We start from the raw sequence: 22,595 nt of genomic DNA on the forward strand, positions 1-22,595 counted from the left end.
AGATTTCAAGATCATAAACTTCAACATTTACACTCGTCATTTTTTACCTACCACAGTGGACCAATGACATATGACTATTTAGGATCTTTATGCTGGCAAAGTAGATAATGCAGATATTATAATGAGATTGTTGTATGTCATTTAACAGTTCAGTTTTACTATACTTTTCAGTTATAAAAATACGTTTATTCTTTGTACTAAGAGGCAGCAAACACTTCTGCTTCAAATTATTCAACTACAGTTAGTCCACTTTAATTATGGCGTATGAAAGTGTTTTATTCTTTTCTTCAATCACACTGGCAGAGATCACTTAGAGCAGGGGTGTCAAACTCATTTTCGCCAGGGACCACATCAGCCTTGCAGTTCCCTTCAAAGGGACAAATGTAATTTTAGAACTATATAAATGAGCTTGACACCCCTGACTTAGAGCATTTAACTAGAACAGTCTCAATAAAAACTACTCTAAAGCTCCTGTGAGTTTGAGCATGGGATCTGGTAAACTCAGTAACAAATAAAACATAATTCTAAACATTCATGTTTACAAAAAAAATATTACAAAATCTGAAGAATAAGTTAATAAAGTGAAATAGTTATCTACTATTCAGATACAAAAATTTCAGCAACTTAATTTATATATCACTATAGCAGACACGACAAAATTGTGAATAATCCTGTCCACTGTCATAAGTGGTACTTCGAGATTTCCAACAGAAAGCTTATATTTTAATTTTCTGTTCATATATAGCCAAAAGTAAGAGGCAAAGCCAGCCTAATAGTAATCCAAGGTTCTGTAGGAGAAACATCAACCAGGGTCGCTGTGTCTGAATATGAGTCATTTCAGGAAGCTAAAAAAAGAATAAGACACCAGAATGAGAGCCAGATATATTCATCTCTGGGAAAAAAAGTCTTATGGGAAAATGAGACAAACTTCATTAAAAAAAGACTTTCAAAATGACGGGTTTCTGAATATAGCTATTAATCTGTAGCATGTTTTGTACATTGTAAAAACACAGATCTTGACAGTGAAATATTCAAATGAATGAAATTCTACCCGTTTTCATTCTTTTACTAGCACTGACAAGAATTATAAATTAGATTCCAAAATTTGTTAACTTCTCAATAGTTTTTAGTAATTTTATACAGCTGTCTGTAAGGAAATGCTTGTTTAGTAAAATTAGTGATTTCCTTTTGTGGGAATAAACTAGTTTGAATTTTTTGTTTCAGTACTATATATAGGGTCAATCCTGCTCTTGCTGAAATAACTGGCAACACTCCTATTTACTTGGGCTTTAGTAAACATACAAGTAGAAAACACGATTTTTTAAATACACTTGAAAAATGACCTTTAATATTTTTCTCTGTGAGTTTTAAATCAAGTAAAGGAGCAGCAGCTGTTTATAATATTAAAAGCTCTCTACATTGATCTTCTGTTGTACATGGTCCTCTTTTATCAAAGGCTTAAAGAAAATGTATGTCGCAATAAAACCTGTGAAAATAACACCTCAGGCTCAGACTCTCTTAGTACTTATGCTGTATGTATTATAAAAACCAGGGGAGACACTAATGGCTGCTGATACTTTCATATCAACTTCAGAAATAAATATAGAGCAATGGCCTGGTACTGACTGTTGGTTTTGCTTAGGCTTTTTTTGTCTCTTTGTTGTGAACTTCAAAATGAGAGCGAGTGCTCCTGGTACTTTCCATCGTCCTCTCCTGCTCCACTCACAGCCCACACTTGAATGAAGCTAGTTAATTATATTCCCTCTGCTCCAAGAGCCTCAGCCACTGGGAGTCGGGGGAATGGTGCTGAGCGAGGTGGTGAGCTGGGGATGCTCATAGAGATTTGCTGTGCCTTGTCCTGCCCTCTGTCAGAAGGGATCTGCTTCTTCTGCACTCCTCTTTCTCTGGAGGTTGGCATAGCTCCAAAAAAAACTATAGAGAAAAACCTGCCTCCATGGTAAAGTTTTGCATAAAAACAACAGGCAATCCCAAACGTCCTGGATCTTCATAACAGCTAGGGAGAGGTTTAAATTATGGTACTAATTCACATCTTAGAAACTCATGTAGTTGTATTCAATTTGTATTTCAAGATCATCAGAAACTTTTAATCTAAAGCAAGTATAAACATCTCAAAGTTCGGATGTAAACCAGAATCTGAACTGACAGCTTGTAAGAGTTCAGAGGATGTGGGTTTGGTTTTGTATATAAGTAAAACCTTCTATGTAAGACCTAGGCCTGAATTCAGGTTTCCAGGTGAGACCATAGTTCTTTCTAGTTTATCCATATGATCAGTCTCTTTTGTCCTCTTCCCCAGCACGTGGGTAAACAAGTTCTCTAAACATGTACAATAGGAAATGTTTTTCCCCTCCCACTGCAAAAGCTAGTATTTTCTCTTACTGGTACCAGTGCCAATTTTTGTGTTACGCACATGCACAGTTGGTTGCTAAGAAAGTTTTAAAAAGGAATTCTCAGCAGGTAGTACCCTTCCTATGTCCAATGCAGATCTCTGCTCCCTCCGCCTAACCTATGTGCAGGATATCAAGTGCACAGATCATTTTTATAGCTTTACCTATTATGACATCCCTGATTATATATTTGAATATTAATGCAGAAACCAGTGAAGCTGTTCAGTTTTATTTAACTGCCACTTTCTTATTTAACTGCTGCTCTGACAAAGCCATGAATATGCGAAAGCCCATAAAACAAATACTGAAAATTATAGTTAAGCTTTGTACACCATTAAGTATGTGTACACTGTTGCCAGGAGCACTGGTGATTACTGTTTGTAGATGAGAATGCAGCAGAGAATAGAAGTTATTTTTGTGCAGAAAGCTGAAAAATATATAAAGCGTGGCTGATTTCCTTTGAGAGGTACTACACAAACATACGAAACTTCAGATCTATAGATCCTGTAGTGCTACAGGAATATTTTTAAAATAAAATAACCTCTGTGATATTCAACACTTGCACTTCTGACAAACATAGGTGAGCAACCCAATGCCAACTTTTTTGACAAAATGCAGAGAAAGGCTGAATGGAATCTCTATCAATAAAAGGGAGGTGAGAGAAATAAGATCCTCTCCTAACTCTCCCTTCTTTCTCCTCTTCACATCAAGAACGAGATTGTGGTGACAAGCTGAGAACAAGGGAAAACATGTTCCTGTCTCTGCCTGAAACTGTGTCATCTCTTGGGATTTACAGCTGACGCATTGCTTTAAAGACTCAGGGAAAAACGTCGTGTTGTTCTGGGACCTTGTGGATGGACCCTGGGACCCTGATGGATGCTGATCCTACACTGAAGGAGAAATATGCCTAAACCATTCTTAGACCCATTAACAAAAACATGCCTATTGAGGAGGTAGACAGCCTCACTTCCAGAATTCTCTGTGTCAGAACAAGATGCAACTTGGTACACAGTGTTCTTGCCTCTCATTTACCACATCAGTCAGGACACAGCCACAATCCTTACGCAGTTTCTTCATAAGCTCTTAGGAGCACTTTATGTTCACTTTACTTTTGTTAAAGTAGCAAAGGTAGACTAAAATACACTCAAGGTCTAAAATCAATTATTGTAAATAGATTATTAAAAAAGTTATAATACCTGTCAGGTTTCAAGTATTATGCTTGAACCTATTACATGATATCCCAGGCATGAAGTAGAGGTTGGTAGTGAACACCACAGAGAGATAGCCAGGCTTGGGAAAACCACAGTAATAATTTATGAAGAGCTAGACCTCCTTTCCCCCTGACCCCCTTGGTCTAATTACTCACAGTATTCCATCTTTATTCAGAAGCTTGCAAGCGAGTTTACATTGACACATGTTGGTTAAAGAGCCATGTGACAAGGCTGGCAAGGTAAAATAGTTGTGTGTTCTTACAAGTGTAAAAGTTAGCCATGTCTTCAATAAATAATGTGGCATGAGGCATCCGCATGAGTTATGATTCCACCACATTCTTCCACAGTCCTTAGACCTTCCTCCTAATGTATATCTTCACACTTTATTTTTCTATAGTCAGATCATTGCTATTGAACTGGGAGTATGAAAAACATAGGGCAAATATGAAAAAGGTTGAGGCAATCTGATGGGTTTTGAACTGCTTAAGAGCTCATTCAAACCTCTCTGAGAGAGAAAGGCTGGCCAGGAAGAGCACAGGATAAGTATCTTGCATTTTAGTTCAGAAATGCAAATTCATGTTGAAACAATGGATGAAAAACATATAAAGAAAAGGGCAGTAAAAAGAAAGAAGTAACAAACTTCTTCAAAATTTTGAAAAACCCCACAGATTTGAATGTTTCTTTGTGTTCTATTAAGTAACCCTATCTGACCTAAAAATATATATTGTTTACCTTTCCCCCTTTAAAAGTTCTTTATGCCTTTCTCATGTATTAACCTCTTTATTTCACCTTTTTATTACTTAGCACACCTAGTATGGCGGTGGCACAAAACAACAGCAGACTATTGTTCTAAGCACTGTACCCACACAGGGCAGACAACACGCTCTTCCCAAGAAGGCTACGAATTCTTTTTCTTTCCAGGTTCATCTATGTACTTTTGCCTGACACTCATCTGTGATATGGCTATGTTAAAAGAAAATATAAAAATAAACAGAAGTCCTCACCATTTCCGCTAAAGATAAATACAAGAACATTCCAGCTGTAACAGTAAAAATCCAGTTCTGAATGCACAGGTCAGTTGATACAGAAAGGCCAATATAAAGTCCTAAGAAGGCTGTTAGTGCACTTATAAAATTCATCAAAATTGCAATCTTTGTGGGGAGCCCCGTACTTAGCAGCACAGCAAAATCCCCTGCATAGAGAAAAAGACAGAAATTTTATTATTTAGCTGATAAATGTATTTGTAAGTCTCTTGGTAATAAAACATGAGGGAAAATAACTAAGATATGCACAAAGATAGTGAATGATGGAGGACCGCCCTTAGATTTCTGTAGAATTAGTTATAAACTTATCCTGTGGGGGGAAAAAAACCAAAAAACAAACCAAAACCAAAACCTACCAACCAACCAACCAAAAACCAAAACAAGACAAAAAACCAAAAACCCACAAAACCCATCAAAAACCAACCAAACAACCAAAATCAAAACAACACCCCAAAAAACTAAACCAAAACCAAACCAAACAAACCAAACAAACAAAAAAACCCCCCAAAACATAAAGCAACCATATTGACTTGTATTTGTTTAGCTGTTCCTAAAGATAGCATGCAGTATACAGGAGTGGCTTTCTGTTAGTTCTTGATGTTCTGTGACATTTCCAGCTTGGATACATGCAAAAGTGAATTCAGATGCTTTCCCAGAGTTTCTAAATCTTTCTTGGTTGGGAACTTGCCAATTTAAATCATGTGAGTATATTTGCAGCACGGTCTTCGACTGTTTTACAGGTGCTGCAAGTCAGAAAAACCTATGCCAGTCTGATTCCAGTTTGAGTTTAATCCCACTGATTTCATACCTAATTAACTCTGGTAAATTGCACATCAGAATCCCATGACAGATTTTCCTTCTAAAATAAACAATGTCATAACATGTCCACACTAAAAGACTTTGAAAATTCTTCTCCGTGAGTGTAGAAATGCCACTTTGACACTGAGGCACTACTGCCCCAGAATTAAGAAGGTCTGCTTTGGAGTTAGCTGTTCAGTACTTTGGTAATTTCTTTGCTATGCAAACAGGAGTTACCAGTTTTACAGCAATTCTCCATCCCACCTTTTTGTTTGGGGAAGTTTACTACGTAGACAGTACATGAAATCTCCAGTCCTTTAAGAACAGAAATGAGAATCCGCAGTTCTCATCTCATTTGTCAGCCTATATAAGTTCATCAACACAATGTATAGAGCAACTTCTTCCACACTGAAAGATTTACCACAAGGAGATAATTGAGGACTACGTTCAATAGAATTGTCTTCCTGTCCTCTCTGCTAGTAAAATGAGTCATATATCTTCTTTTGTTATCTCATTATTCTTGATTAGCAGCAGGAATGAGGGTAGCATGAGGAATACATTGTTAAATGGCTCTGCTGCATATTAAAGCTTTTGGATAGCCCATTGTGTCAGGCACAGGTGGCTCTTGCTCAAAGCTTACTATTTTTTGTTTCTGTACACATGAGAATAAAGGGCCACTCTGTCCTGATGGCATTTACATTTGGAGAAGGTGAGATGGGATGGTATCCAATAATGAGGGCAGAAGCTTCCTCTCCTTTTTGTGAAGGGAAAGAGAAGAGCATAACATCTTTACATATCCGTCTCATGCATTGATGTTATATTTCATAACGCTATAAGCAAGATTTCCCACTAACATCATACAGGAAAGAATTATTCGAAAAAGCTGGAAATACAAAGTCAATAAGGAAAAATACACATATATATTTCTTACCCATTTCATGAGGAATTTCATGGCATAAAATAGCAATAGTCGTGGTCACACCTGTTTCTGTGGAGGATGAGAATGCTGCTCCTATTACCAAGCCATCAGCAAAATTGTGAAGACTGTCACCCACCAGAACCATTATTGCTAACAAGCTAATTTTCTTACCTAGGAAAAAACAAACAAACAAACAACGAAAAAGCCCCAAAGTTTTAACACAAAGAGATCTTGTAACTTTTCCTATGGTACAAATGGTTTGCTGTTTCTGTGACTTCACATATAACATTATTGAAAGTCATAATAATCAGAGGACAATAGTGTTTATCTATTATATCCTTTTTATTACACTTCCTTCAATACATTTGAAACAAAAAAGTAGGTTGTAGAAGAAGTCAGAGATGGAAATACCAGGAAGTGTCTTCCTTGTTTTTACTAGGTAAACTATTAGACAAAAAATTAGAATCAGGTTTGAGTCCAGTCATATATCCTAAGGGTTTCTCTAATTGCTGAAATTCACACACATTTTCCTAGATGTTATTTTCTTCCTTTAAAGATGGGAGTTTTTCTACTGTTGCTCACAGAATTGCACAGCTATAGTGAACATGAATATTTGGTTTCATGCAGCTATCATTTTAACACTGTAAAGCATTCTGCTACTAGGTAATATTTTCAGGGTCTATTTTTTATGAGACTGTATTACAGTGAAAGACAGAGATGAAAGGCAACAGGCCTCCAAGTATCACTATTAGTCCAGCGTTACAGCATGCTTATTTCCAACTTCTGTTCCAATCAATTAATGCCCATTATGCTCATTGTACTTCTGTCTGCAGCATCACTCATGGATGCAGATGGCTGCTTTTCTTTCCCACACTGTTCTGTGACCTTGCTTTAGTGTGGAACAGTATATTGGATGTTCATGACCAGGCATCTGACATGAGTGGAAAGGTGCTACTAGTGAGACTAGTGAGTACTGAAATCAAGCTGGAGAATTAGGAACAGTCTCTCCCCGCAGCTCGTAACCCAGCCAGCCATGTAGGGTGCTGAACGGATTAATGGGGAGGTATTTTATCTCTCTACTACAAGTAGCAGTGAGACTCCATATTTGGGCTCAACATGTAGGTTTAGCAACATAAAATTGGCTCCCCTATCCTATACTTTGTTTCACCCATTTTATCCACAGTCTTTCAAGCAGGACCTCACGACACCTTTCAGGAAACTCATCCAGCTTTCCTCTACACAGCATAGACAGAACACTTTGCAAAGGGTTGCTTTTATGCCTGAAGAAGCAGGGTCATGATTTGGACCCTTAACATTATGTATTTTCCTGACTTTTGATGGCCCCACACAGACATAGTATAACCGTCTAAGGAGCTAACGTGGAGCTGCATAAAACTGTTTGAATACAGTTATTACAAGGTTTCATATCAGTAATGTTTTTCGAGAGCTGACCATTTTATAGAGATGGGGGAGATGTTTTTCTTACAGAAACTGGCTAGAACTGAAGTCTTCAGACTATTATAAAAAAACACACAGCACATAAAAGCCTAACAGCTGTATTCAGAAAATCCTCCCTAGTTGCCTGAGAGCTCTGCGGGTTCAGAAATTGGCAGGCTTGTTAAATTTTCCTGCCAGTTTACAGAGCCAGACGTGGATGTCCCCAGTTTGTACAGTTCTTTCTAAACATTATGGGCACTTTATGATCAATAGTGCAGAGCTTGAGTTACGCAGAAATAATAAATTGCTGCATTACATTAAGATTGTGATTTTTAATGAGCACTGGCTTATTCAAGTATCTGATTGTTAAAGATGTACCATGGTTACTAGAGCTCACTCCAGTGTATTGTCAGTAATATAACATAGGAATCAGGTTAACATTATGGAGCAATTGCAAATATAAGTTCTGTGAACTTACTTGACTGAAAGTTAAGAAGATGCATATATGAACAAATCTGAATATTTATTTCAATTTACCTTTAGCCTATTTTAAAGCAACTTTGTTACTAGCTATTATCTCACTTCATTATATTGCTGCAACAGGAACTACTCGCTACTAGCTTATTACCATATTTCCGCAAAGCCTCTTCCTCTTAAACAATCCTACATTTATTTTTGATAATTTTCTCTGCTTAAATAAGGGATCTGAACTCATAGCAAATTGTCTTCTCTCATTTTCATGAAGCTAATGGGTGCAGGACTCCCATCATAGATTATGCTTTTTAAGCTTTGAATAAGAGTTTAAAGCACACATTTATCCATAAATAGATCTTTTTTCCAATGTTTCCATTACTCATACAGCAAAAATATTTCTAGTTAATGTAAAGTCTCACTGAGTATACCAAATATAAAATGCTACTGTTTGATCTTTTCAGATATTGATAGAACAACTGTGGACAAATGAGAAGAGGGCCAGTGAGACATCTTTTTCTTCCCTCAGCTTCTTGCTTTCTGAGTTATTCACTGGCTGTGTGAGGTGACTGACTCCTCTCACCATCCTCCTTGACATGCATTTACAGTGAAGTTCGGCATTTCTGGAAATGTGAGGCTTCTGTCTTACAGAGGCAGATTCCATTTCATTTGGGGAAAAAAAATAAAACAACACTTAAAAGTTTAGCTCAGTATTAAGGTACGCAGGTATGTTTATGCATTTAGCTATTCATAAGAACCGTAACAATACAAGCTTTTGTAAATATGTATTCTCAAAAACCAATCAACCAAACAAAAAACCCTGAAACAAAACAACCCCCTTCCCTACTATGGTTTCACTTACTGATTTCTAATATAGAGGTAGAACTGATGTATGAGAAAAAATTGAACCAAAAAAGGAACGTTACTGAGAAACTATCCCAAATTTAGTTATACACCCGACTTAGTTATTTGAAACAAATAATATTGAGATCCTTAGAACTTTATTTGTTCTTAGTGGGTAGTGATGATTGAACAGAATGGAAACATCTAGAAACGGACTAGATAGTCACACTGAAACTGGCAGCAGATTGTGTACTGCTGGATAGGTGAAACTGAAGACACAGAAATCCAGATTTCAAATGCCTCAGAAATGAAAATGAAGCCCACAACAACAAAGAACAATATTTTAAAAAATAGAAGAAGATTGTTAAATAACATTGTTAAATAAAACAAACTGATGACCTGAGATCTGAGATCACAAAATTAAGGAGAGTCAATTATAGTAAATAAACCAATTTCAATTAAAATGTTATTTCCTCAATTGAATGATTGCAACTCTACTAAATTTGCCGAGGTCACGCAAGTACAGTCAAAGGCAGAGCTTTGTTTATGCTCTATTTTCCCATTTTTTGGACTAAGCAGAAACAAACCAGAGAAGATCAGATAATTTTGAAACACTCTGGAGAAAAGAGATTATCATAAAACTGAAAGCCATCATGAGCCCATAATTCCATACATGTAATAAATTATTACTGATTTAAAGAGGCTATTGCTTTACCATATAAGAGAAGATGGAAGCAGAATTATATTAATGTAGTAAGCCAGCAAAACAATCATTTCACTATCTTCTGAAATAAAAGCTCAAGCAATGTTTACAATTATAAAAAATCTGTTTTGTGTGAAATTTTGAGTATTTCTCTTTAAGCAAAGGCATTAAAATATGGTTTGCAATAACGAGTAAACAAACACTAAAGCATGGACAGTTTAAGATAAGGGAACTTCACAATTACAGGGTTGGCAGCTGAAAAGGTCTTCAAGCAGTCACTAAATTATGTAGCCAAGCACAATTAGCTGTGGTGATGTAGCACACAACAAACACAGTGCTAAACCAGCTTCACACTTTCAATTCCATCTTAGGTCTGAAGTCTTTTACTGTTGCTTGTCTAGTCTTTTTATTGATACTAACTTTTTTTGCTGATCGCCTTACTCTCTGGAGGAACTTCAGCAGACTCACAATCTTCTGGGCTTCTCTAGTTAAAAGCAAAGATAATGGATCAGTGTTAAGGGGCTCTTCCAACTGCTGCTATAAATACAGGAAAATTTCAAATAAGTTCAAGCTTCTTGTATTAAAAATAGATGCTGTTATTTGCACATATATCATTAGAATCATTTATTAAACCCTGGCAGTGTGATTGGTACTGCAGAAACACATAAAAAAGAAATCTTCCTTGCCCAGGAAAGGTTATAGTCTAATTCAGGTAGGACGAAAGACGTTCCAAACCACTGTTCTAACCCAACAAAATAATGTTTCTGCTTGAATACACAAAAATCTGAGCAAAATGCAGGACTAAAAAGGTAATTATAATTCAAATTGTATCTTTTGATCTTGTCATGAACGGATGATTGTGGCTTTCTGCTGGATTGGGTACCTATAGAATTTCCAAGGAAAAATGTGTAGGCGCCAGCATCTCTTTGGAGTTCATATTCTTCACAGTTACTCTGTGAAAGCACAAGACTAAAAAAGACGGTCATAGGTAGGTTTCACACCTTTTCAAAATATAGGGCTTCTTTCTTCAGGGCCTTGCCTCTTGGCCTTTAGTTAAGGCTTTGTCTTGGCATCAGGAAACACTGGCCACAGCAGCACATGAGTACATTCTACTGCGATGAGTGAAATTTACCTTTATTTTAAGTAAAGAAAGAGAATCTTTGTCCTTATCTTAGAGAGTTAATTTGATGCATCAGTCCTAATGTTTAATTAACAGAAACTACAACTGTGGGGAGAGAATGGAGAACATGAGGCATCTCTCCCTCCTCCTACTTCCCTGGGGCTTCGTTTTCTGAATAGAGAAATTACTGGGAATTTGTGCAAGGGTGAGATAAGCCAAAAAACTTGTTTGTTTGAAACTAGAAAAACTGAATTTATAATCACTATATTTTCTTTTTTTTTTTTTTTTGCCAAAAAATCATATTAAAGCTATTATGGCAGCCAGTGAAGAGTCAACAGCAACACGAAAGAGCTCTTTGTCAGGGATAGCAGCCATCACTCCAAAAATTATAGCAGAGATGTGTTCTGGCTGCAAAACAGGATATGTTCCTTGGCCAGTATTAGCTTGGTTGTGATGTGGGATATGTTGCTGTAGAGACATGAGGAAGGAAGGGAGAGGATTTGGTTTTTAAATTCTACATTTTAAATGGAAAATAAGTCCTTAATTTCCATGATTACAGCGAGTCATATGAATTCCAGTAATTGTTCCACTTCTGTTATATATTTATTCACATGCCACTTCTTTGAACTCTGAGTCAAAACTGCAAGACTAATCACTGACCTGAAGGATTTATAAGCTTTTCTTAGTCAACCAGTGTTTGCCTTACTATTACTCACATGATTCTGAAAAATTGGCTGCTCTTGTACAAGCTAGCTAAGCCAGTCTAGTTCATGTGAACTATACATAACTTCAGGGGGATCTTGCATCTGAGAGGAGTGACGAGGTCATTCATTATCATGAACAGGAAGCTATGACGTGGTTCATAAATTAGTAAACATTCTTCACTCATCTATTTGCTCTGCCTTCACTTGAGAGTTGCCCAACTGTGCTCGAGATATTAGCAGTGGCTCATGAGGCTCTTGCCCATCACAAGTGCTTTAGTAAAATAGAGTTCACATTACAGAAGACCTCTGGAGATCCTGATGTAAATAACCAGGAACCTACGTATCTAGATACTACATACAAGCTGAAGGGATTTGTTGGAAAAAGAGAAAACAGGTTAAAAGGTATGAGACAATTTCGTTTGCAAAGATGTATCTGACTGGATACTCTCCACAGACCAACAGAAATTTATGTAACTTCTTATAGGTAAGTACTATTCCCAGATATCCAGCTTGTTTATGTTACTGTCCAAATCTGTGGAAAATGCCCAAGAACAGTCCAGGATTTCATCTGTTCACTAATTATGCACTTAACTTTCACTGTAGAAAATCCTGAACTTTTTCCCATGGGAGAGTCTGCCCTTACACATGATATGTTTTTAAAAAGAAGGGAGGAGGAAAATCTTCAAGAATTTTATCAACAAAAGTAGTACAGGAAGTGTATTGTTATCTCAATCTGATATACACAGAAAAGTTATTGTAAAAATCTGTGTTCAAAATCTCTGTAAAAGCTCATTATAAACGTCTAAATCTAGAGATTCCTGATAATCATGTCGTGTAATAAAGGATGAATCAATGAAGACTGAAAAATAATACTGATTTATTACATTAATTTGGTTCATTTTTTGTGGTACAGAGGAAGAAGAATATAAAATTAGGGAAGTATGTCATACTGGTAACCTACCAACTGTATGGTTGAAGTAGATTTGCCTCTGCCTGAATGTTCATTTAATTCAGATTCCACTGGAGTATCATGGGAAGGTCCCCAGTGCCCATTAACTAAAGAAAGGCCCTGCTGAATGAAGATGCTTTGCAATTAGTTCTGAAACCAAATGAACACAGGTGCAGTCTTTCTCATCCTTTTGTGAAAGTGTAGCATTTATAAGAATTACTTTTTTCAAAACAAAACCTATTGAAAAAGATTTTTGGTTGGTACAAACATTTCCCAATGCTTATTTCATTTTAAAAAACCCCCCCAAAACAAACCATCAAAAACCACACATGCGTGAAAAGTGAATCAGATAAATCAATGACAACTATAGTGGTTTGATAAAGACTCTTTTGTTTTAAAACAGAAGATTAAAATTTGAAGCTGAGACGGATGTAAAATGTAAATTTTAGAATTCATCTAGCTCTCAGTAGAACAAGTTTAAAAATTTATGCGATGATCACATAGCCCTTCTCTCCAAATAAATAACAAAAAGGAATGCTTTTTATTGAACAATAAAAAATCACCATCATCAAAATATTCTCTTTCTACTAATCTCACATAATATTCTTACAACTGACTCAAAGATAGTGGGAATAGGGAGTCATTGCTACATATCTAAATCAGACCAGTCATTAAACAGTCTATAAAACAGAAAAAACAAAGGCTCAGCCTTCTTAAGTGACTTTAAGACAGCCTTCCATGCTGAGAAGCTTAATGAGCCATCACACTTCGTGTTACATTATCTCCTTGTGCATAATCATATTTTCATGTGCCAGCCACACTGAAATAGAGTGATACAATTACCATAACCATGGCTGTGAACAAGCAGATATTATTAATATAAGATGGGCTTCTACTGACAGCAACATATATATTCGATTTTCAGATCTATAGGGATAGGGGTAAAAAACAATTTGGAAATTTCAAGATATCATCTGTAAAATATTGTGTGCTTACATCTGTGTCTTCCTCCTCTTCAAACAGAGCCTAGAGTAAACAACTGTCATTGCTAATTCTTATGGATACATACTCTTCACCTGCTCCAGTGCTAGTCATCAAAGTATCCTTATCGAACACATTCAATTAAATGTTTCCTTCTGAGTTATAAATATATGGGACAAATTCATGAAGCGTACAAAATCCATAGAACAAAGCAAATCAGAAATTGAAGGTCAATCTTGTAGGAGAACTTTGGAAAGCAATTTTTAATGCTTCATTTGACTCATATAAATGGTAATTATTTTCCACAATCATTTTAACATTTTGTGCACTGTAAAATCTCAAAATAAATGAGATTTTTTAAGGATAAATTATACAAAGCTTTACCTGTTCACGTGGTGTTACCAAAAGAAAGAAAAACTTTTCTATCAGAAAAAATCCATGAATTCCTCCAATTATTCCCAGAAGTTTCCAGATATATTCTTTCCCTTCATAGAAATGTTCTACCTCTTGTGCTTCATGTTTATGTAAACCAAGAGTCTAAAAAAAAAAGAAAATGTTTTAATTTTTGCTAGAATAATCCATAATATGTGCATTCAATTTAGTCTGAAAATTTTCTTTTGCCATCTCTTTTAAATGTAAATTTTGTTTGAAGCTAATCAGCTGAATAGTATACGGATGAAATGAATTATTAGGAGCCTCTGCTACACTTCATCTCTCTAATGTTGAAAGTAACATTATTTTTAGAGACAGTTTTATGAAATTGCCCTTTATTATATACACATTCAGTATATTTTGGTTGGAGTATATTGATCTTTAATGTCTAAAAAGTTAATTGCTTCATCTTCAGGTGTAAGCTTCATATTGAAAATAATCCATAAAGCTTTCTGCTAGTGTGTGTGTTTCCATTTTTCCCCAGAGGTACAGCATGGAAGCCCTCCCTTGCTCTGAAAGTGGGAACTTTAAAGGCTACTGGATATGTCGCTTAAAACTGTTGAAGGAGAATACTTTCACACTAGAAAGGTGTTTCTTAAAAAAAAGTATTTGACTGATATACACTGAGAATTGCCTTCCTTAAACCACTGTCCCAGTTCTGCTTCCAGAGATGATGTATTGAGTATGAAGAATGTTTTGACCAAAATCTCAAGTGACAGTGTGAAGCTCTGTTTCAATGACCAGTTGAAGTCTACTCATAACAGTTGTGTCATATCAGAGGAGACTCAGCCAAAAATACATGAATTCACAACAGAAAGCTCGGTTCTGCTTTCCACACTATCCTATTCTTAAAATTTATTTTATTAATTTAGGTAAAAATCATAGCACCCATTTGCTTACAGTTCTAGGCAGCGAAATTAGGCTGGTAGCCCATGGTTCTCAGGAACAACATGTGGAGGGAACTGTGGATGCCTTGTACAACCTTTGAACAATTTCTCCTAAAATGCGTTACAGATCCTGCCTCATGAAAGAGTTTAAAAGGAACCTGTCTTGCACAGGACTTCTTGGTTTTCTGAAAAGTTTTTGTGAAAATAAGAATGTTATTTTCCCTGAATTCATAATTCATTGACTTCTCTTTCTTACTACTTGGAATCTCTCTCTGAACTACAAAGTGTAAATGTAATTGGAATGCTGGGTAGTTGATTCACAGATTTCATGGAAAGCTTTATTTTTAAACAGATGTACATAAGCCAGATTTAAATGAAACTTTTCTGTGGGATGTGTGTGCACGTGTGTGCATTTGTGTCAACATTGTAAAAACACAAAAGTGTGTATTACCTACCTGAGGAATAAGGTGTAGCAATGCATCTCCAGAAAGGGTACCAACAGCCAAACCAACAAACAGCTGTAAAATGAGTGTATAGATTTCTTGACAGGAGTTAAATAAAATGAGGGTTGTACCAAACATAGATCCAATAGTAATAAGTAAAACAGCAACAGTGCTGTAACCATATTCTGTAGGGAAAAACAAAGGAAACAAAACAAGGGCACCTTTAATCATTCAGTATTTGTATTTGTATGTATTTGTTTTTGTATTTGGTTTCGTATTTGTATTTGGTTTTGAGGCTGTGTTTTGCTACATCTCTGTACAGGCACACAGAGAAGTGATTCATTGTGCCACATAGATTTTTCTAGTCATTTGTGATATAGATGACAGAATTGGAAGCCTAAAAAACGTGTTTTTTCAGGCTTTACGAGTAACACAGTCTAATGCATCTAAATGTCAGAACTTAAAGAGCTAAATAGACTGTGACTGTGCAGATTAGAGACACCCAGAGCTGTACAGCGAATGCTGGTTGGTATTTGTTTCCTCTCTGAGCAGATTTATGCTTGCTGTTCTATGTCCTCCCATGCCACACCTGTGTGTCTTTACAGTCCACACCACATTATTAACCAAATCATACTCAGTAAACAAACCAAGGCCTAAAACCTCAGATGAATGTAGGCATCTAATTAAGGTTCTAAGCATGAACTATTTGGTCCAAATTATGTTTACAAATTTTCAGTGGACATGAAATGGGAGAGGTGCCTGAGGACTGGAGGAAAGCAAATGTCACTCCAGTCTTCAAAAAGAGCAAGAAGGAGGACCTGGGCAACTATAGACTGGTCAGCCTCACCTCCATCCCTGGGAAGGTGATGGAACACCTTATCCTTGGTGCCATCTTAAGGCATATCAAGGATAAGAGGGTCATCAGGGGCAGTCAGCATGGCTTCACCAAGGGGAAGTCGTGTTTGACCAACCTCATAGCCTTTTATGAAGACATAAAGAGTGCCTCAAGGGTCAGTACTGGGACCAGTATTATTCAATATATTCATCAACGACTTGGATGAGGGAATTGAGTGCACTATCAGCAAGTTTGCTGATGACACCAAGCTGAGAGGAGTGGCTGACACGCCAGAGGGCTGTGCTGCCATCCAGCGAGACCTGGACAGGCTGGAGAGTTGGGCAGGGAAAAAATTAATGAAATATAACAAAGGAAAATGTAGAGTCTTACATCTGGGCAGGAACAACCCCAGGTTCCAGTATAGGTTGGGGAATGACCTATTAGAGAGCAGTGTAGGGGAAAGGGACCTGGGGGTCCTGGTGGACAGCAGGATGACCATGAGCCAGCACTGTGCCCTTGTGGCCAAGAAGGCCAATGGCATCCTGGGGTGTATTAGAAGGGGGGTGGTTAGTACGTCAAGAGAGATTCTCCTTCCCCTCTACTCTGCCCTGGTGAGACCTCGTCTGGAATATTGTGTCCAGTTCTGGGTCCGTCAGTTCAAGAAGGACAGGGAACTGCTGGAGAGAGTCCAGCGCAGGGCAACAAAGATGGTGAAGGGAGTGGAGCATCTCCCTTATGAGGAAAGGCTGAGGGAGCTGGGTCTCTTGAGCTTGGAGAAGAGGAGACTGAGGGGTGACCTCATTAATGTTTATAAATATATAAAGGGTGGGTGTCATGAGGATGGAGCCAGGCTCTCCTCGGTGACAACCAACAGTAAGACAAGGGGTAATGGGTTCAAGCTGGAACACAAGAGGTTCCACTTAAATTTGAGAAGAAACTTCTTCTCAGTGAGGGTAACCAAACACTGGAACAGGCTGCCCAGGGAGGTTGTGGATTCTCCTTCTCTGGAGATATTCAAAACCCACCTAGACGCCTTCCTGTGTAACCTCACCTAGGTGTTCCTGCTCTGGCAGGGGGATTGGACTAGATGATCTTTTGAGGTCCCTTCCAATCCCTAACATTCTGTGATTCTGTGATTCTGTGATTCTGTCATACTCTCCTTTAGTTACTACATCAGGATCACCAATATATTTTTTCCAAAGGTACTGGGATTTTTGAAGGTTACTCTTATAATTCTTCAGTTACACGCTACTCACATTTCCAGCCTTTTGCACAACATGAATCCTGATTAATCTGTATGAAGTCTTACCAAGGGGGCAAAACACTGATGAGAAACAGATAAAGGAACTAATACCAAAACATTCAAATGTGTCACCTAGAGTTTGACAGTTCAATAGCACTGCAAGTGCTCAACACATCCAAATACAAGACTGTAGCAGATACTTACTGAAGGTCAGGCCTTGGCGATTTGGCCAAAACGGCACAGCCTCTCAGTAAAATAGAACTGAAAATAAAATTAGTGACCCTAGGTTTGGGCCACTAGGTCACACATCGGTCACACGTGAAGTCCTTTGTCTGTCTCAAGCCAGCAGAAGTGTTCCTGTGATCACGGAAACCTTCTTTTGCCAAAAAGCACAAGAAAAAGGCTGCAGAAAGGGCTCTTACTAATTCCATTCCATGTTTGAATAGTTCATCTTTTCTGATCTACACAGATCTCTCACCTTTATGAAATCACTATAATGTCATTGATTGGGCTGATGGCCTTAGACTTGGGAGAATCTCACTTAACTGTGAATTTACCATGAACCTTGTATATTACCTGGGTAAGTTGTAGCATAGAAACAATAAAAGCAAGAGAGATGAGATGAGAGATAACATTAGAAAGAGCGACTGTTGCCTTCTGAGGATCTATAGTGATTCTTCCTATTCTATATATTTCTTTCTCCTGTAACCATACTTAGAATATCCATGAGTGTCCTTCCATGTCCTTATCTAACATGTGTTTTTATTTCACAAGCATGGTCCAACTAAACTGTACACCATGGAATGATAGCTCAACTCATTCCCACAAGCTGTTTAACTTGTGTAGCTTAAAGTACAGACAGAATTGAGAGACGGAAGATGCTATTCCGTAAGGATTGTTAGCCAGCAGGATGTGGGGAAAGCTTACCAGCTCCTAAAAGAACTAGTCATCTAGAGCTGTCCATGTAGATAATAGGATAAAGGTATTGAAGGCATTGATTCATAGCCTAAAAGTACTGCTCTAGGTACAGGTGATTATGCTTAGATGCCTATTCCTTTTTGCTCATTCCTGGCCCTCTCTATCCCACATCAGAAATTAATGCCCCCCATAATATACCAGCACAACTACTTTAGTCACACTTCCCAGATACTGCTGGTTTAAAGTAAAAACAAAACCAGGAAACACATTAAGCCCTTAGGTCAGATTAGAATCAGATGTCTTTTTCTATAGGATGGAGTAGAGATTGGTTACAGGAGAAACTGAATCAGCAGAACAGATGGGGCAGTAATCCCTAGAAGCAGTGGCATGTGAGGGCTACGACCGCTACTGGAAATGATCTTGTTCTAGCTCTACCATACAAGTCCTGCTGCCTGTATGACTCGCGTTCTGGTTGTTTTTCTTCCTGCACTAGTATGCCCAAAGCCTCTCTGCTGTAAAAGATCACAACACGAAAAACCAGCAACATTCACACAGAACTTATCTATATCAACCATTTGTCATATCATGGTATAAAATGCCAGCTGACATAACCTTGAGGCTATATGTAAGAGCAATGTAATAATTCCAGTATAAACCTGGTGGAAATTTCACTAAATAAGCCATTATTGCCCAGCAACCCACTGATAAGGACCTGTCATTGCTCACCTGCTGCCTGCACCAAACAGCCTCTAAGAAATGAAGAAAATAAAGCTTAAAGACCTACACATTGACATAAAATTCTGTCTAATATAAAATTTACACATTGAAATAGAATTCAGTCCAATATAAAGTTGAGAAAATTGAATCCTCTCACTTCTCAATATAGTACTATTATCTGACATATATCTTGTGAAATTACAGAGTGCATAAATGTCATCATATTTTGGTTGGAGTTTATTAATGTATGAAATATATCCAGAAGTTAAGCCCCTGCACCCCTTTATCTGAATTTTCACAATCCTTTACTGATAACAACATAACTTACTTTCCAGAGTTGTTGGTGGCAGCTTTGTCTGCTTGGGGTCAGGAAGCTGACATGAACAACTTAATAGTTGTTGAATGATAGCCGGACTGATTTGCCTGAAGTGGTCCTTCGAAATGGAGGAAGAACTATTTTTAAAAAATATCTTCACAAGTTCATTGGCAGAGAAACAAGCCTAAGTAGAAAAGTATATGCTGTTATTGAATATGTTGCGTATACCTGCATTTAACAGTGAGGTTAACTATGGAATTTTAGAGGAACACAGGGTTATACAACCTAGAAAAAACTTGTTTTCCCTACACCTTTTTCTGGTTACATTACTTTAGTTCAATTACTTCTATTCATTTATTTTTTCCAATTAAAACTTGAGAGTACTATAAATCTCAGAAAGATCAGAACATTTGGGATGAAGTAGCACAATTTCTATTAAAGCCTGTTACCATCACAAGGATCTGACACAATAATATGTCTAAATATTTTATTATATGTGCTAACAAACATATTTTAATGCTAACACAAATCCCATTCTTAGCTATTCATGTAAGACTGCATTAATGGCAACAATATTGGTATTAATGTAAGATACTGCCTGTATCAAGGCAGTACTGAAATTTGTCCTTGTGCTGCATCTTTAGTGAGATATGGAGCTAAGTTGGCTGGTTTTTTTTGATTCTTTTAACAATGGCATGTCACTTTAAGGTCAGCAAACTAGATGTTACATAGACTAAATTCAGTTTAAATATTACTTCATAATTATGTTATTTTTGTTCTTGTTAGAAATGTCTCTGTCAAAAAAAAAGAACTTTCCTTGGGAACATTTTTGTTTTGAAAAATTTTCATGAAGAATTAATTTTTTTGTCTCCAGAATGAAACTTCTATTAAAAACATGGGCAGTTAACATTAGAACAGTTTTATTTGCAATTTCTGGAAGAACTTTTAAAAACAAGTCCAGATCAAGTATGGTATCTTACTTAAAAATTTCTTAATCTCATCAGATTAGTTGTGATTCAATTAAAACCAAAAATTATTCCTTTCATTTAAATTAGTCTGCACCTGAGAGTCAAGGGATTCATAAATATTCTTTTTCTAATGACTGAAGCTTATGTTTCTTTTGAAATAAAATTACTATTTAAAAAAAAAATTGTAATTAGAACAACTTTTATATAACCCAGTTAAAACCCGGCACATTCCTGCCTTTGTTCATCCATTAGTAAAATAAAATAAACCTTGTAGCTCACTAAGAAATGGAATGAATTGAGCACCAATACATTTATTTTGAATATCACACTCAAGTCATCAGAATAACAGGTGATCTTGCCACCTGGATCTAGTCTGTTCTGCCTCCAAGCAGAAGGAGAGCATGAAGACAATTCAGGAGCTACCATATTAGAAAAGACCTTCAGTTTGCCTGTTCTAGACAGTGGTTTTAACTCTAGAAGTAGGGAACACCAAAAAGAGCTATCGAGTTGGAAGTCTAGCTCATGGCTGGTTATGAGCAGTATTCCTCACTGGTCAGTACAGGGGCTGGTTTATTTAATGCCTTCACCAATAACCAGAGTGATGGAACAGCGTCCATCATATTGCATTCACAGATGAAATTCAACTGGGACAAATAGTCAATATGCTGACGGGCATGGCTGCTCTTTAGAGGGATATTGACAAGCCAAAGAAATGGGCCAACAGGACCTTTGTGAAGATCAGGAGAGACAAATTTATTGTGCTTTAAACAGAATAACCTGTGCGTCAATAAAGGCTGGGAAAAACTGACTGGAAGGTAGCTTTACAGAAAAAGCCCTCGGGATCCTGACAGACAACTAGAACATGAGTCACCAGTGGGCCCTTGTGGAGATGAAAGCTAATTGCATACCGGACTGCACGAGCAAGAATGTAGCCAACAGGTAATGGAAAAAGATTACTGCCCTGCACTCAGGACATATGAGTCCACATCTGGACTACATCCAGTTTAATGACCGGCAGTACAAGAAAGACATTGGCAACTTAGGTGAAGTCCGATGGAGGGCCACCAAGATGGACAGGGAGCTGCAGCACATGATATGCAGGGAGAGGCTGAGGAATCTGGGTTTGTTCAGTTTGGAGAAGGGTTGGGGGCAGATAGTCTTCAACTATCTAATGGGGATTATAGGGAAAACAGAGCCAGTCTTCTCAGAGGTATGCAGCAAAAGAATGAGAGGCAATAGGTATTAGTTGCAGCAGGCAAAAATTCCTATTTGCTATAATAATAATAATGACAAACAAATAAACCAGCCAACAAACAAAACCCACAAAAATAAGGGCAATAAAGCACTAGTACAGGTTTCCCAGAAAGACTGTGGAATCTCTGTCTCAGAAGACATTCAGAATTCAACTGGACACAGCCCTGTGAAACTTGATCTGACTTTGATGTTGGCCCTGTTTTGAGAAGTAGGATAGAAAAGATGAGATCTGGGATTATCTATAAACCAAAATTTTAATGTTGTTTTATTATCAGGAATTTTAAACAGAAAAAGCAAGATTTCATCTGGAAAATGAACTGTTCACCCATATATAAAAAAGTCTTAATGTTTATTTAGTAAAATGTTGTTGTAAGTCTTGAGGCATGAGGGCCTGCGTATTTTCCAGTTGCAGGTCCCAGCCTTTTAAACTTTTCAACATAAGGATGCAGAGTACTATGTCTCCATTAGTAAAGCAACTATGTATTTACTCCTGCAGGATGATACTGTAGAAACAAATAAATCAAATTTGCATATTCTCATATGGAAAACTGGATGGATGGATGATTTTGGTTTCTCAGATCCATGTTTCTTTAATGAGGAACAATAAATGAACACGGATATTGTGAAGTAGTTTAATGGAACTTAATATTATTGCTCTTATTAGGTCATCTGCTACTTACTTCTTTTATATGCATTTTTAAAATCAATAGAGAAAATGATGACTTAAAAAGAAAGCAGTGACCTTTTTCTGTGATAATGTTTCAAAATATAATTCCTATCATAAAATCAAATTACAGATCTTAATGTAGTTAGCAAACATAGGCCACAGATGAGTCAATGCCTCATATGTAGCAGCATCTGTTACTAATGGAGCACAATGGCTATCACAGATCTGTGCAGAAAGCAGGAGACAAAATTAGTAACAAAACACTGAAACACAAAGCCTTCTAATGGAATATGTCAAAGAAAAAAGACACAGCTAGAAGGAAGAGGAACGG

General features: G+C 37.1%; 1 protein-coding gene across 1 annotated transcript in view; it reads right to left on the reverse strand.

The window, feature by feature from the left end:
• Positions 1-716: 716 nt before the first annotated feature.
• The window catches only part of SLC39A12 (solute carrier family 39 member 12), a 33,094-nt gene continuing 11,215 nt past the window's right edge, over positions 717-22,595 (reverse strand). The window contains exons 5-12 of the mRNA XM_065629566.1: positions 19,388-19,559; positions 15,359-15,531; positions 13,969-14,121; positions 12,616-12,726; positions 10,251-10,314; positions 6,389-6,547; positions 4,621-4,808; positions 717-845 (exon numbers count right to left, since the gene is read on the reverse strand). Coding sequence (XP_065485638.1) covers positions 717-845; positions 4,621-4,808; positions 6,389-6,547; positions 10,251-10,314; positions 12,616-12,726; positions 13,969-14,121; positions 15,359-15,531; positions 19,388-19,559 — 1,149 coding nt within the window. The remainder of the gene's footprint in view (positions 846-4,620; positions 4,809-6,388; positions 6,548-10,250; positions 10,315-12,615; positions 12,727-13,968; positions 14,122-15,358; positions 15,532-19,387; positions 19,560-22,595) is intronic.

This window comes from Caloenas nicobarica, chromosome 2 (genome assembly GCF_036013445.1).
Source record: "Caloenas nicobarica isolate bCalNic1 chromosome 2, bCalNic1.hap1, whole genome shotgun sequence".
In the NCBI taxonomy this organism is placed as follows: Eukaryota; Metazoa; Chordata; class Aves; order Columbiformes; family Columbidae; genus Caloenas; species Caloenas nicobarica.